Here is a 16,911-nt window from a genome sequence, read left to right as displayed (position 1 = left end):
GCAATATCTTTCGAAGTATCAGGGTTTCATACGGAAACTCGTCTGTTACAAAGGGATTTTATTTTTTTTGAACTTATTTGAACTCCCCTGTTTTTTTGTGTTCAAAATGCACCATTAAAAGCCACATCATCAATTTACAACCCTTTCTGACTACATTTGTTATTTTTTATGCATTTACTGATTATTTTGAGCTATAAGACCATGAAATTGAAAAGCATTTGAAATGAACTCTGAAAAGGTTCCAAGTTGGCATGGTATCATCATTTCACCCACATAGCATGTGCGAGAAAGTAGAGAGGGTTACGACAAAAACTGGATGCACTTCGTGTACAAAACGGACAATCTCTTTCGAAGTATCAGAGTTTCATACGGAAACTCGTCTGTTACAAAGGGATTTCATTTTTTGAACTTATTTGAACTCCCTTATTTTTCTGTGTTCAAAATGCATCATTAAAAGCCACATCATCAATTTACAACCCTTTCTGACTACATTTGTTATTTTTTATGCATTTACTGATTATTTTGAGCTATAAGACCATGAAGTTGAAAAGCATTTGAAATGAACTCTGAAACCAAAGTACATAAATAGTTCTCCGGAGCATTAAAACCAATGTACATACATAGTTCTCATTGAACAACATATAGCTCTTCAGAGCATCTAATTAAACCATACATTAAAATTATGTAAAACATTTCAATGCAAAAACAAATGCGATCATAACCGCAACCAAGGTAACAACTGATCCAACTACATAATGATACCAAGCCTCGGTATGAATGGCATATTTTCTAATCCTTTTAATCTTCAACCGCATTGCATCCATCTTGATCTTGTGATCATCGACGACATCCGCAACATGCAACTCCAATATCATCTTCTCCCCCTCAATTTTTCTTATTTTTTCCTTCAAGTAATTGTTTTCTTCTTCAACTAAATTTAACCTCTCGTCAATAGGGTCGGTTGGAATTTCCGGTTCAACAACCTCCTAGATAAATAAATTCTATGTCACATTGGTCGGCATAATTGTCATAAACAATAAATGAACCAAATAGTTATGAAAAGATAATATATACCACATCTGAATCATAGACAGGACGAGGGCCGACGGGGGCGGATACCAAAACTATCACACTATATAATAACAAGGAATAATAAAAATAAGAAAATTAGACAAGTATCTATCTGAAGTCTGTATTTTTTTCTTTCAGAAAGAAGATAAGAACAAGAGGCTCACCACGGTGGTGCCGGCGACGAGATCGGCGTGGGCGATCGACGACGGTGAAGACGGGGCGGGGACGGGGCGTGACGGACCGCTAAATCTAGACAAATCTCGTTGAAAATGAAGCTCGAAGGTCGAGTTTTGAGAAGAGAAAGCTTAACTAGTGTGGCTCGGGCATTTCATCGAACACCTCATGTGCATAGGAGGTGAACTAGAGCACTCAAATGCCCTCCCCTTGCCGGCTTGACAAAACAGAGCACTCTAGAGTGCTTTGCCGCGGCGGTGGGTACATATAGGCAAGTTATTTGTCCCGGTTCGTGGCATGAACCGGGACTAAAGCCACCCCCAACGAACCGGGACCAATGGTTGTGGGCCAGGAGCGAGGACCATTGGTCCCGATTCGTGGCTTGAATCGGGACAAATGGTTCCACATGAACCGGGACCAATGCCCACGAGGCCCCGGCCGGCCCCCTGGGCTCACGAACCGGGTATAATACCCCCCATGGGTCCCGGTTCTTGAAGAACTGGGACTAATGGGCTGGCCAGGCCCGAACGTTAGCCCTATTTTCTACTAGTGTTAAGCGCGGGAACGTCGATGTGCACGTGACCTGTCGACTTCCGTTTGTTCTCCAGAAGGAGCTCCCGCGGGGATGCCGAGCGGATGGCATGGTCGAGGAAACAGCCGGTCGCCCTGAGCACGCGCAGGCGCGGGCAATGGAGGAGCAAGGCGGCGGCGGCGACGTGGCAGCCAGAGAAGGACAGCACCTCGAGCGCGGGGAACATGCAGAAGCTTGCCGGCGGGTCGGCGGCGGCGGGGAGGAAGAGGTCCATCCCGCATATGTCGATGGATGTGGCCCGATGGAAGCTGGGCAGGTTCATGGGAGGGGGGAGGAACCGCATGTCGCGTGTCCGGCGAGAAAGCGGGCTGCGAGAGACGTTGAAGCGGAGCTCCACCGGCGAGAGCCCCGTGACGGCGCGGAGCAGCGAGCCGACGTCGGCCACATACAACACATAGTAGTGAGGAGAAAGCGTGGGCGCCTCGGGGACGTGGATGTCGAGGAGGGACATGTCGGGGACGTGGGCAAGGGAGTCGAGCGCCGGTCGGAGCAAGCGGGGCGTGGCGTCGCGGAAGGTGAACTCGGCAAGGCGGCTCCAGAGGTGGCTCCACCGGCGGGAGAGGAGGCTTGTGCACGCGGCGGCGCGGGTGCAGCGGGTGCGGACGAGCACCTGGAGAAGCAGATCATCCGGGAGGGCGCTGATGAGATCGGGTCCTCCTCCGGTTGGCCCTAGCTCGGGAAGGCCGCCATGTTGTGCTACTTCCTCCATGGCCATGGCCATGGCGAACCCTAGCTAGCGCGTGTTGGAATTTGCCGAGGATCAATTACGTAGAAATCAGGAACTCGCACACAAAAAATCGCCAATAGCTATCTGACGTTCCCATGGGGTTAAACCGGGCGCTGCTTTTTTTTAGAAATACATGTAAGTTTATTCATACTTATAACAGATCTAAGAGCATCTACAACCGGACTTTGCAAATACAACCCTCAAACGCCCACGGCACGACCGGACGCATTTTTTTTTAGAAATTTTTCATTCAAATCACAAATCAGTACAAAGTAGTTGATCCTTACAAGCACACTGAAACGCAAACACAAAGGACCATGAACACCTAGAGTACCCTAAGACAACCATAACACAAGAAGATCACTGGAGCCCTGTGTCATCATCCCTAAATCTTGAGAGAAGACCCCTGCAGCAGAAGGATCTGCAACCAGTCGCAAACAGGTCATCATCTTCGACCATGGTATAATTGCCACCACGCTGCTTCCTCCTTTCTTGACACTAGCGCTGAGAGGGCATGGACATCAATCCAACACACCTGCAACAACCATCACCATCTTTGGCTTTGAGTACCGCGAAAAGTGTCCCTTCCGGAAGGAAGAGAACTCGAGTCATCCGACCGGTCCAGCACCGCGGTCAGGCCATCCGCCCGGACAAAGCAGGATCTCCTATCAGCATCAGCGCAGAGGAAGGAGAAGAACAACAGCAACAAATCATACCAACAAGGAAGAAGAAAAGTCTTCGTCTCCCTGCCTCCATCGCCCCTCTGAGGATCCAAACGGCTAGTGCCGATGGACCTCCAACCACCATAGCCCGCGACCTCGACGAGGTCCGGGGATCCCCAATACCGCTGGCTCCTAGACAAAGGCAAAAGCCTCGCCTGACCGCGAACGAAGCCCATAGAAACTTATTCCGACGCGACACCACTGCAACGGCCTCGGCAGCGTCTCCCTCAACCCTAACCCTACCACACACCCACCTAGCGAATAGACCCGAGGTTCCCCCTCCCTCCCGCCGCCGGAGCGGCCGACGGAGAGAGAGGGAACCGGCGGCGCACAAGGGATCCCTCGCCTCCTTGATCGCCTAGATCCTACTTTTCCGGGCGCGAGGCGTGTGTTACGACCGGACGCATTTGTGGACAGTGATCGGTCACGCTTCAAATTAGCCACTCTATATCGGCCTCTCTCATATTTCATCGCATAGATCCATACAAAGCATGCAAACAAATCCCACGTACTGCCCTAACTAGTCTTCATCGTCGGAGATGTCCACGACAACGGTGCCGGGCGCTGACTGGACGGGCCGAGAGGAGGGCTCCGGCTCATCCTCCTCCTGCTCGACCTCATCCATGTAGGTGAGCATCTCCACCTTCCCGCGGCCTGCTGCGCCTCCATCTCTGTCGGCGACGGGTCTTGCCTCTGCAACCGACTCCGACCGGAGGGAATCGAGGATGGCGTCATGCACCGCCTGTAGATCCACATCGCCAGCGTCCCCCACATCCTCCTCTTCCGGCTCACCGCCCTCCTCCTCAAACTCATCGTCGTCCTCCTCCAACTCCTCCGGATCCATTATATCTGAAGGTAGCCCCACAGCGACCCGGGCTTCGCGCCTAGCCCGAATCTGCTCAAGGAGCTCGAGCCGGCGCTCCGGCGTCAGAAATTTCTCACTTCTCACTCGACAGCGTAGAGGCATGGCTACTAGGCGGACGAGTGGAGTGGAAAGTGGCAGCGGTGACGGACAGGAGGAGGAAAATGTGGATGAATGGTAGGGACTAGGGTTTCGGTGCCGCCAGTCAACTTAAATAGGCGGGCAAGGCACTACGCGGCCCGCCGAAGCTGTGTCATGCGGTGCCACCGGTCCGACAGAGGAGACGAGCTTTGGACTGCCAGGTTTGAGGGCGTTTTCGGATGAGACCCCTTCGTCAGTCCGACATGGCAGGCGTGCCCGGGCACCCTCATATCCGCCCCATATTTGGGCTGGATATGAGGGGTGCCGGTCAGCCCGGGCGTTTGAGGCCCGTTTGTCTGTTTGGGTCGAAAAAACATGACCGGTTAGTGATCGGGCAGCCCGCCCGGGTGTATGAGGCAGATTTGAGGCGCCCGACTGTAGATGCTCTAAGATCCAAAAAAATACAAAGTAACCCATATGGCTAATAATTAAAATGAAATCTTTTGAAAACACCTTCTTCACGGTACCAATCTCTTCTTGAAGAAATGCTACAAAGACTTCGATAATGAGACTGCAATTGGACTGGACCAACGATATTGTCACTATTTCAGCCGCATAAACATTATCAATAATGGTTTTTGAAAGTGTCTTGAGTCGCCCATCGAAAAAGATGGAAAGTCTTGATCAGTGAACATACTTGGGCCGGGGATGATCGCCTAGAAAATAATGGTCACAATATCTTCACCATATAAGTCGATGAAACACTTCAACTTCATAAAAAATCAAACCAACAAAAAAGGTTTGACACACCAACATAAACTCTCCAGTTCCGAATAATTGGATCTGCGAGGACTGAAAACTCTCTAACCTCATAGCATTGCCAAAAGAGCGAGAGTAAATTTATTATCACAAAATATGATAATCAGTAGATGATGATGGAACATAGCACTCCTGAAGATGCGAGCGACGCCAAGATGGCAGCTGGAGACGAGGAGACCAAAAAATTCCTTGTGGCGCCGGCGGCTGCTGCAGCCTAAACGAAACCCTCGCTCGTAAAGCGAAACCCTCCACCGAGCGCTTCTAGGATGTAAGCAGGCGTCGCCCAGGTCTCCCGCGTAAGATGGGCCTAGCCTGACCAGATCGTGCACGTCAGTTGTTTTCTTTTTTTTGCCTAAAAAAGTTATTTTTCATTTTTCTCATTTAGTTTTTTCAGTCAATGTAATTCATAATTTGAAAAAAAATCGTGAATATGAAAAATTATTCACATGTATTGAATAAATGTTCGTGAAAGGTATATGAATTTAATAAAATGTAGGCGAATTCAAAGGACGTTCGCGAATCCAAAAATATATAACATAAAATACAAAAAAAAATCATGAATTCAGAAAAATGTTGGCAAATTCAATACAAATCACGTAAAATACCAAAAATTGTTTGCATAATCAATAAATGTTCTAGAATTCAAAAAATGTATGTGACCTAAAAGACATTCGCGGATTAAAAAATTTCATGAAATTCAAAACTTGTTTGCAAACAATTTCCGACATCCCAAATATTTTTTGCAAAGTAAACATTTCTTAAAATTGTGAACAATTTTTTAAATTCCGAACATTAAAAAAACATGAACAAATTTTAAAAATGTAAAAAAGTAAAATAAAGAAATATTTTGAAAAAATACGCATTTTTGGAAAATTCAAAAAAAATCTGAAGATTTTGAACATTTTCTATATTTGTGAAATTCTTAAAAAAAGAATAAAGAAGAGAGGAAACGGAAAAAAGAAACTAATAGAAAATGAAAAAGAAAACAAAAAGAACAGGAAATAAACAGCCCTGAAGCTTCCCAAAACCGGCATCGAAGCTTCCGGAACATTCCTATAACATGCTGCTTGTGAGCGCCCTGTAGCATGATTAAATGGACCGGTCGGCGAGCGCACGTAGGCGATCGGAGTCTTAACGCTCACAGCGGACGATACATATCAGTTGTGGTTATTTTTTAGGGAGCTTCAAAATAGCTAAACAAAACATCTAAAAAAAGGTTACCATTGAGAAAAGAATGAATGTTCCATGGTTGCATCACATAGTTATCAACTTACCATCCATGGCCTAATTTAGAAATTTTTGTGTCATAAAATCATGACAAAGTTATAAAGTCGCATGACTAGTTTAGAAATTCTTGTGTCCAAAAACATTGGCAAATTATTGGTCACATGGAAAATGTAGCGATTTGTCCTCTAAAAGCATGGCAAATTTTGGAAAATATTTATAGTGGTCACATTACAGATCGTAGATTGTTTTTACAGAAATCAACACAAGTGTAGGAAAAAATGTAAAAAATGAAAATTTTCACATGGAAATGTTGGAAAATTAAATTTCCTGACCCTGGAAAATTAAGAAAATTTGAAAATGGTGACAGGACAAATTTAGGATATTTGTTCTACAAAACCTGGCAAGTTTTTGGTAAAATATACAATGGTCACATGGGAAATTAGAAAATCATGGATGGCAACTGTTGAAAATTTAGTTCTGCACATCATGGCAACTTTATAAAAAAAATCTAGCACATGGCAATATTTTAGAAAATGTTTGCAATGGTCACACGACAAATTATGATTTTTAAAAGCATGGCAGTTTTATTACTAAGCGCAGGGCATCTGTATAAAAATGGCATTTTATTATTATTAAGAGGTTGCACTTTTATATCAATAGATGACATTTTTCATTATTAAGAGATGACATTTTTATTATTAAGTGATGGCATTTTGGTTTTTAGCTGCCTTTTTTGTTTATTAAGAGATGTCACTTTTTTTAGCATGGCTTTTCCCCCCTTTCTTTTTTTGTTCACATGGCACTTTTTTGTTCATGGCGTATTTACTGTGAGGATGGCAGTTTTAATGTTTTAGCGTGATATTTTTCATTTTTGTAGTTCATACAACTTTTTCTAATTAGACTCATTGTATATCTATAAATTAGAGAGATGTCATTTTTTATAAAGTAGTATAACATTTTTTTCAAAAGTTAGATCATGGCAACTTTTTTTGGTTGATGGCATTGTTTTTGAAAAAAAAAATGTTAACCTGGGGGTTCGCCCCAGGCCTACTTCCTAGCGATCAAATAGGGGTGGCTGAAATTGTTGAACGGAAACTTTCGATGGGAGCAGCTCACGACCCGTTGCCAGATATGGGAGCAACTTTCGATATCTTCACTTTGTCCAGTTCATTGACAAATAAGACCAACAATTTGATTTGAAAATAAGGCCAATTTATATTCTTAATAAATACTTTCTCCGTCCGAAATTAATTGTCACTCAAATGGATGTGTCTAACACTAAAATAGTGCTAGATACAACCATTTGGGTGGCAACTAATCCAAATGGAGAAAGTACTATAAAAGAGATATTTTAGACTTATGTCCCCTTTATTTTAGCGGGGTATTGTACTCAAAAGGCTCAGTTCAGGATACATTTCTATGTAACAATGCCTAACAAAAAGAAGTCAAACACACGAGTCAAAGCGGTTTTCTTCATCAAGCATGGCAAGGCTAAACTATTCTCAATGCATATGAATAGGTTGAGGCCATGCAACTTGCTATCAATAATCATCCATTTCATAAATTAGCCTCCTGAAATTATCCTAGTAAATAAATAATTTAATCTAATTGTTCATCATTAGTATCTAAATGAATTTTGTTTTGACAAATGAAATAAACTAAAAGAGGTTGAGCATGCTTAGCTGCGTCGTTGTTGTTATTTGGGTTAACACGCAAAAAAAATGGTATATGTTTATTTTTCTTATGATGCGGTGGTTTGATTGACACTATACTTTTGTGTTATCTGCTAGAAATTTTATACTATCTCTGTTTCGAACCGAGTTACCTGTCACAGAATTAGATGTATTTATGCATATTTTTAGTTCTAGACACATTCATTTTAGTTACCCACTCCCCCCACCCCACCCCTTCACTCCACACTCCAGGGTCCAGAGTCTCCACTTCACTCGGCAGACTGCGGCCAGACTCCCGAACCCTAGCCTCGCCGGAATGAGCAGCCCCTCCGCCGCCGCATCGTCGCCGGCGCCCGCGCTGGACGGCGGCGTCATCCTCGAAGAGATCCTCGAGGAGATCCTCCTCCGCCTCCCCCCGCAGCCGTCCTCCCTTCCGCGCGCATCCCTCGTGTGCACGCGCTGGCGCCGCATCCTCTCCAGCCCCGGCTTCCTCAGCCGCTTCCGCGAGCACCACGGCCGGAACAACCCACCGCCGCTGCTCGGCTTCTTCGACGAGGAATTCCGCAGAGACAAGCGGCCCATCTTCAAGCCCACGACGATGGGCCGGTGGGACCGCATCCCGCCCGCGCGCTTCTCGGCGCCATGGATTCGCGGCGAGGGCTGGGCGTTTCTCGGCTGCCGCCATGGCCTGGCCCTCCTCATCTGCCAGAAGCGCCGCGAGGCCGTTGTGTGGGACCCCCTCACCGGCCACCAGCGCCGCCTTGCGTTTCCACCAGGGTTCTGCAGGAAAAAGGGGAGGTTCGTCCAGAACGCGGCGGTGATGTGCGCCGCCGCCGTCGAAGACGGGCATGTGCAGGGTGACTGCCGCTTCACCCCATTTAGATTGGCCTTGGTAGGCAGCGATTCTGACGGCACACACAAGTTTGCTTGCCTCTATGAGTCGGAGTCCGGTGTGTGGGGGGATGTTGTCTCACTAGAGACCACACGTTCGACATGTGTATGTGTTGCAAAACCCAGCGTCCTGGTTAGAAATTCATTTTGCTGGCTGGTTTCTGGAGGTGGCATCCTCGAGTTTGATTTTGAAAGCCAGCGCCTTGTGATGATCCAGAAGCCGGCAGACGTTAATGTTGCAGACTACCACTGGTCCTTTCTCGTTGTACGGACACAGCACAGCGGTCTGGGCCTTGCTGTTTTTTCCGAGCCAGATTATCAGAGCGGTATCATCCAATTATGGGAGAGAAAATCTAACCGTGATGGTGTTGTTGGATGGGAACTGCAGAAAACCATTCAGCTAGATGGGCTCTTTTCATTTGGACTGACCGGGGGGCCAAATGCGTTTAAGATGCAGGGGTATGATGAGGACAGCAATGCGATTTTGCTATCAACGTTTTACGGTGAATACATGCTCCAGCTTGAGTCCATGCAGTTTATAAATCTTATCGAACACCAGAGCGGTTGCATTTTTACCAGGACCTATTATCCGTACAGAAATTTCTATGTTATAGGTAATCCCTTGTCCCTGTCTGCTCTTGGTGTATTTAGCATGTTCTTTCTAACTATTGGCAACTGGCGAGTGGCCGAGTGTGCAGGAACTATGCTAAAACTGTATTACCAAACCATTTTATATGTAATGTGTTATTTGATTTCACATGTGGAATGCTATGTTTCTTGATTGATCTTGATATTAATCATATATTCATAATAGTTATTGGCATCTTTACTATCATACATGGAGAAACATTGCTTGTTCATTGAACCTGAATAGTGGTGAGTATTGTCATCAGTCACTTAAGTTTCTCAAGTAAAAGTAATGAGCTTATGTTTTTTGACCCATTTGGCATTGCTGGAACGAATCCTCCTCAGAATAGTAATTCTATCTGAATACATTTCCTCTGAACAGCTAAACAGTCCTAACATGTATTTCATTACTAGGTAAACGATGATTGTCTCTCTAGCTACCTTGCACGCCTAGCAGTAGATATGGTTTCATTTCCCCATTCCTACCTTTGTGATAAAGGGTAGTTTTGCCTTCTCAATGATTTACCTCTTACATGAATTTTCTTCGGTTTATTGGGTTTCTTTTGCTTGTAGGCAGCGGAATTGGTGGTCGAGATGGTGGAGCTGAAATATCAATGCATTAGATGATTGTCCCATTAGGTATGCTAATTTGCTATGTTTCTTGAACAAGTGATCTGGATTTATTGTTTTTCTATGTCAACAACATTCATAAATATAGAAGATCCAAATGCTTTATATAGTATTAGAGCTGAACTGGTTGTAATCATTAGCAGAGATCAGTTGGTGATGCTGTCCTTGGACAAGTGAATGATGCTTCTGATTTTATTTTATTTTGGTTATCCGATGTGTACAGCATAGATGAATGTGTGTCTAGCTAGAATCCCAAATGGCTATGCAATATGATTCCAAACTCAATGATGTTAATGTGTTTCTTGAAGCGAAGCGTTTGTCATATTTTCCTTGCAACTAACATGACATCCTTATTCCAGGCTTGCGTTTTGGAGATTTCAGAAGCCATGCAAGCTGACTTATGGAGGCATCTTATTGTTTTTTTTTTTGACTTGGTGGTGTGCCACATGTTCGAATTAGTGACATCTCGGTGATGGTTACTACAAACCTGGCAATTTCATTGTATCTAAGCTGCATTAGTACTGTTCTGTTATTGTATGTTCCATTGTTTACTTCGTAGTGTTGAGAACGTAGACTGAAATATGCTTAGATGCCCACGGGTTAGTTATTTAACTAGTAGGAACTCGACGACTACCTGTCAGATGGCTTCAATTGTTATGTCATGTCCTAGCAAGTGTGTACTGTTTCAGTTGAGTAATGAGTGGAACTGCCTATCTCTTTCAGATTTGTACTAGTTTTGTTACTTGTTTGTTAATTTTGGCTTTGAAAATGATTAGAATTGATGTTGCTTTAACCGCAAGCGTGATGCAGCATGAATACTAGAGAATATATTATATACCCATAGTTATGCTATTAAGGAACTGATAAGGAGTTCTCTTAAGAATTTTTTTTTGAAGAAAAGTTTACTGTGTACATAGTACGTACTAAATTTCCTATCTGAAGAGTTTCTCCACGTACATACCAATCATCATACTAGTGAGTGCTTCTATTTTGTAGATGTCAGCTAATATTAGTGCTGACCAACATAGTTTCATTTTATTAAATTTCATACAACCTATGAACATTTTTTGGTTATAATTAGAGCCAGTTATTGTGATTTGTGGATGTAAAAATGTTTGTCCCCCCATTAACTTAGTTTCAATTCTTGGGCACGTGCTTGGAAGATGTGAAGGTCTCAAGTAATGATTTGGATGTAACACAACACCCATGTAATGTGAGCAATGGCTGAGAGATGTGAACCAACCGCCACACAGGTGGAGGGATGAATTGTGGGGCTGGCTTGGTTGTAAAAATATATCGATTCACCAGCAGAAAAGGGTATTGGCTCAGACGGCGTTGATTTATCAGCAGGTGTGTCCTACAGAAATAGTTACTTTAACTTGCAGGCAGCATCCATACATTTGCCTTGTTATACATGGTTTGTCCTACTGAAACACTAGTTACTTTCAGCCCCTTGCTTTTCGCTGAATCACTATTTTTTATGTGGATCAGAGAAATGTTTCTCTTCTTTGTCTTGAAAAGAACCAGCCATCATCCGTGCCTTGATGCGTATATCTTTTCCTTCCTTGCAGAACTGTGTGCATCGATTCCTCATTCCTGTGACTGATAAGCAGAGTAATGCACCTGTTCGACCTTCGCCATTCAGGAATGCATTTCAATCGGCGTTGGAATGTTGCCGTAGAGGTACAGTGCAGGGCTTGTGGTGAATAGCACCGGAAGTTTCTGAGTTCTCTCTTGCCTTTGCTTATGAAGTATGAACAATGCAACTACTTATATCTAGATACAGAGGTAGTATTATATTCCAAATCAATAATGTGCGCCAGGTGGCTTTAACTTAAAAGAAAAACTGACCCCTGAATGTTCTTAATAAGTTTTGATTTATTGTTTTGACCACATAAGACCAGTTTCCAAGTATGAAATACTAGAACTGTTACTGTTACACTTTTTTTTCCCGCGATGTGTCCTTTCTGTGATTGTCCGTGCAAAATGCAAAAAGAGAGATACATGTGGACCCACACAAACTGGCCTGCAGTTAGCTCTTCTGAGCTTGGCTCGACAATAAGTTAGCCCAATGCAGTATTCATACTCTCAGAAAACATCACTGAGATACTCATTTGCAATTCAAAATAGCATTCGGACTACAGTGAGGATTCCATTGACATGAGTTAGATAATCACAATTTGAAATATACGCCAATTTAAAATAACATTCGGACTATAGTGAGAAGTATTTGTTCCTGGATGAGATACAACTTAAGCAAACAGAATGATAAAGGCAGCTACAAACGGCACACCTCCCAACTTCCAAGAAAGAAGGGGCGACTTTCCTCCTAAGGGCTTTCGCCGCCACTAGTTCCCCTTGCCTCCGAGTGCCTTCCGGTGGGGGGCTCACCTTGGTCTGGGATGGTATGTAATCTCTAGTCGCCCTAGCAACAGTTAGGGTTAAGTCTAGGTGTGTGGCCTGCGGTGGTGAAGCAATGTCGTGATGGGCAATGAGGAATAAGACCTCCCTGTCATGTCCTTTCTTCGGTGATGTTGTCTTCAATTTGGGCCAGATCATGGGACTCATTGTTTTGGCGTGGGTTCTACCAACTAAACGAAGAAGTTTTTGATTGTCTAGGCGACTAGCGACATCCTACTAAGGGGTGGCGTAATGACGTGATTTTGCTGGTTCCTTTTGAAGGAAATATGCCCTAGAGGCAATAATAAAGTTATTATTTATTTCCTCATATCATGATAAATGTTTATTATTCATGCTAGAATTGTATTAACCGGAAACATGATACACGTGTGAATACATAGACAAACATAAAGTCACTAGTATGCCTCTACTTGACTAGCTCATTAATCAAAGATGGTTATGTTTCCTAACCATAGACATGTGTTGTCATTTGATTAATGGGATCACATCATTAGGAGAATGATGTGATTGACATGACCCATTCCGTTAGCCTAGCACTTGATCGTTTAGTATGTTGCTATTGCTTTCTTCATGACTTATACAAAGTTCCTGCAACTATGAGATTGTGCAACTCACCTTTACCGGAAGAACACTTTGTGTGCTACCAAACGTCACAACGTAACTGGGTGATTATAAAGGTGCTCTACAGGTGTTTTTGAAGGTACATGTTGGGTTGGCATAATTCGAGATTAGGTTTTGTCACTCCGATTGTCGGAGAGGTATCTCTGGGCCCTCTCGGTAATACTCATCACCTAAGCCTTGCAAGCATTGTAACTAATGAGTTAGTTATAAGATGATGTGTTACAGAACGAGTAAAGAGACTTGCCGGTAACGAGATTGAACTAGGTATTGGATACCGACGATCAAATCTCTGGCAAGTAACATACCGATGACGAAGGGAACAACGTATGTTGTTATGCGGTTTGACCGATAAAGATCTTCGTAGAATATGTAGGAACCAATATGGGCACCCAGGTTCCGCTATTGGTTATTGACGGAGAATAGTTCTAGGTCATGTCTACATAGTTCTCGAACCCGTAGGGTCCGCACGCTTAATGTTACGATGACAGTTTAATTATGAGTTTACAAGTTTTTGATGTACCGAAGTTTGTTCGGAGTCCCGGATGTGATCAGGGACATGACGAGGAGTCTCGAAATGGTCGAGACATAAAGATTAATATATTGGACGACTATATTCGGACACCGGAAGGGTTTCGGGTGGTTTCGGAGAAAACCGGAGTGCCGGAGGGTTACCGGAAACCCCCCCGGAGAGTTAATGGGCCACATGGGCCTTGGTGGGAAGAGAGAGGGGTGGCCAGGAAGGGCCGCGCGCCCCCTCTCCCTCTGGTCCGAATTGGACTAGGAGGGGGGGCGGCGCCCCCCTCTTTCCTTCCCCTCCTCTCCCCCTTCCTTCCCCTCCTAGTAGGAGTAGGAAAGGAGGAGTCCTACTCCTACTAGGAGGAGGACTCCTCCTCCTGGCGCGCCCAACAAGGGCCGGCCGGCCTCCCCCCTCCCTCCTTTATATACGGGGGCAGGGGGCACCCCATAGACACACAAGTTGATCTACGGATCGTTCATTAGCCGTGTGCGGTGCCCCCCTCCACCATATTCCACCTCGGTCATATCGTCGCGGAGTTTAGGCGAAGCCCTGCGCCGGTAGAACATCATCATCGTCACCACGCCGTCGTGCTGACGGAACTCATCCCCGAAGCTTTGCTGGATCGGAGCCCGGGGATCGTCATCGAGCTGAACGTGTGCTGAACTCGGAGGTGCCGTATGTTCGGTGCTTGGATCGGTCGGATCGTGAAGACGTACGACTACATCAACCGCGTTGTCATAACGCTTCCGCTTACGGTCTACGAGGGTACGTGGACGAACACACTCCCCTCTCGTTGCTATGCATCACCATGATCCTGCGTGTGCGTAGGAAATTTTTTGAAATTATTACGTTCCTCAACACCTTTTCCATCCAATGAAGCTCGCGGCGGGTATCGTTATTTTCTCACCTTCACAGATGATTTGAGCAGATATGGGTATATCTACTTGATGAAACACAAGTCTGAAACATTTGAAAAGTTCAAAGAATTTTAGAGTGAAGTGGAAAATCATCGTAACAAGAAAATAAAGTTTCTACGATCTGATCGTGGAGGAGAATATTTGAGTTATGAGTTTGGCCTACACTTGAAACAATGTGGAATAGTTTCGCAACTCACGCCACCTGGAACACCACAACGAAATGGTGTGTCCGAATGTCGTAATCGTACTTTACTTGATATGGTGCGATCTATGATGTCTCTTACTGATTTACCGCTATCATTTTGGGGTTATACTTTAGAGACGGCCGCATTCACGTTAAATAGGGCACCATCAAAATCCGTTGAAACGACGCCTTATGAACTGTGGTTTGGCAAGAAACCAAAGTTGTCGTTTCTTAAAGTTTGGGGCTGCGATGCTTATGTGAAGAAACTTCAACCAGATAAGCTCGAACCTAAATCGGAGAAATGTGTCTTCATAGGATACCCAAAAGAGACTGTTGGGTACACCTTCTATCACAGATCCGAAGGCAAGACATTCGTTGCTAAGAATGGATCCTTTCTAGAGAAGGAGTTTCTCTCGAAAGAAGTGAGTGGGAGGAAAGTAGAACTTGATGAGATAACTGTATCTACTCCCTTATTGAAAAGTAGTTCATCACGAGAACCAGTTCCTGTGACAACTACACCAATTAGTGAGGAAGCTAATGATAATGATCATGAAACTTCAGATCAAGTTTCTACTGAACCTCGTAGGTCTACCAGAGTAAGATCCGCACCAGAGTGGTACAGTAATCCTATTCTGGAAGTCATGTTACTTGACCATGATGAACCTACGAACTATGAGGAAGCGATGATGAGCCCGGATTCCGCAAAATGGCTAGAAGCCATGAAATCTGAGATGGGATCCATGTATGAAAACAAAGTATGGACTTTGGTTGACTTGCCCGATGATCGGCAAGCCATTGAGAATAAATGGATCTTTAAGAAGAAGACTGACGTTGATGGTAATATAACTGTCTATAAAGCTCGACTTGTTGCAAAAGGTTTTCGACAAGTTCAAGGGGTTGACTACGATGAGACTTTCTCACCCGTAGCGATGCTTAAGTCCGTCCGAATCATGTTAGCTATTGCTGCATTTCATGATTATGAAATTTGGCAAATGGATGTCAAGACTGCATTCTTGAATGGATTTCTAGAAGAAGAGTTGTATATGATGCAACCGGAAGGTTTTGTTGATCCAAAAGGTGCTGACAAAGTGTGCAAGCTCCAGCGTTCCATTTATGGACTGGTGCAAGCATCTCGGAGTTGGAATAAACGCTTTGATAGTGTGATCAAAGCATATGGTTTTATACAGACTTTTGGAGAAGCCTGTATTTACAAGAAAGTGAGTGGGAGCTCTGTAGCATTTCTAATTTTATATGTAGATGACATATTATTAATTGGAAATGATATAGAATTTCTGGATAGCATAAAAGGATACTTGAATAAAAGTTTTTCAATGAAAAACCTCGGTGAAGCTGCTTACATATTGAGCATCAAGATCTATAGAGATAGATCAAGACGCTTAATAGGACTTTCACAAAGCACATACCTTGACAAAATTTTGAAAAAGTTTAAAATGGATCAGGCAAAGAAAGGATTCTTGCCTGTGCTACAAGGTGTGAAGTTGAGTCAAACTCAATGCCCGACCACAGCAGAAGATAGAGAGAAAATGAAAAATGTTCCCTATGCTTCAGCCATAGGCTCTATCATGTATTCAATGCTGTGTACCAGACCTGACGTATGCTTAGCAATAAGCTTGGCAGGAAGGTACCAAAGTAATCTAGGAGTGGATCACTGGACAGCGGTCAAGAACATCCTGAAATACCTTAAAAGGACTAAGGATATGTTTCTCGTATATGGAGGTGACAAAGAGCTAGTCGTAAACGGTTACGTCGATGCAAGCTTTGACACTGATCCGGACGATTCTAAATCGCAAACCGGATACGTGTTTTTATTAAACGGTGGAGCTGTAAGTTGGTGCAGTTCTAAACAAAGCGTCGTAGCGGGATCTACATGTGAAGCGGAGTACATAGCTGCTTCGGAAGTAGCAAATGAAGGAGTCTGAATGAAGGAGTTCATTTTCGATCTAGGTGTCATACCTAGTGCATCAGGACCAATGAAGATCTTCTGTGACAATACTGGTGCAATTGCCTTGGCAAAGGAATCCAGATTTCACAAGAGGACCAAGCACATCAAGAGACGCTTCAATTCCATTCGGGACCAAGTCCAAGTGGGAGACATAGAGATTTGCAAGATACATACGGATCTGAATGTTGCAGA

At 44.2% G+C, this 16,911-nt stretch overlaps 1 protein-coding gene across 1 annotated transcript; it reads left to right on the top strand.

The window, feature by feature from the left end:
* The first annotated feature begins 8,182 nt into the window (after window positions 1-8,182).
* Window positions 8,183-10,834, top strand: LOC123093698 (uncharacterized). Its single transcript, XM_044515708.1, has 3 exons — window positions 8,183-9,453; window positions 10,040-10,105; window positions 10,456-10,834. Exons 1-2 carry the CDS (start codon window positions 8,265-8,267, stop codon window positions 10,087-10,089), a joined length of 1,239 nt encoding a protein of 412 aa, XP_044371643.1. The 5' UTR covers window positions 8,183-8,264; the 3' UTR covers window positions 10,090-10,105; window positions 10,456-10,834.
* Window positions 10,835-16,911: the final 6,077 nt, after the last annotated feature.

The sequence above is a fragment of the Triticum aestivum genome, chromosome 4B, assembly GCF_018294505.1.
Source record: "Triticum aestivum cultivar Chinese Spring chromosome 4B, IWGSC CS RefSeq v2.1, whole genome shotgun sequence".
In the NCBI taxonomy this organism is placed as follows: domain Eukaryota; kingdom Viridiplantae; phylum Streptophyta; class Magnoliopsida; order Poales; family Poaceae; genus Triticum; species Triticum aestivum.
This window is presented reverse-complemented; position numbering and strand designations above follow the sequence as displayed.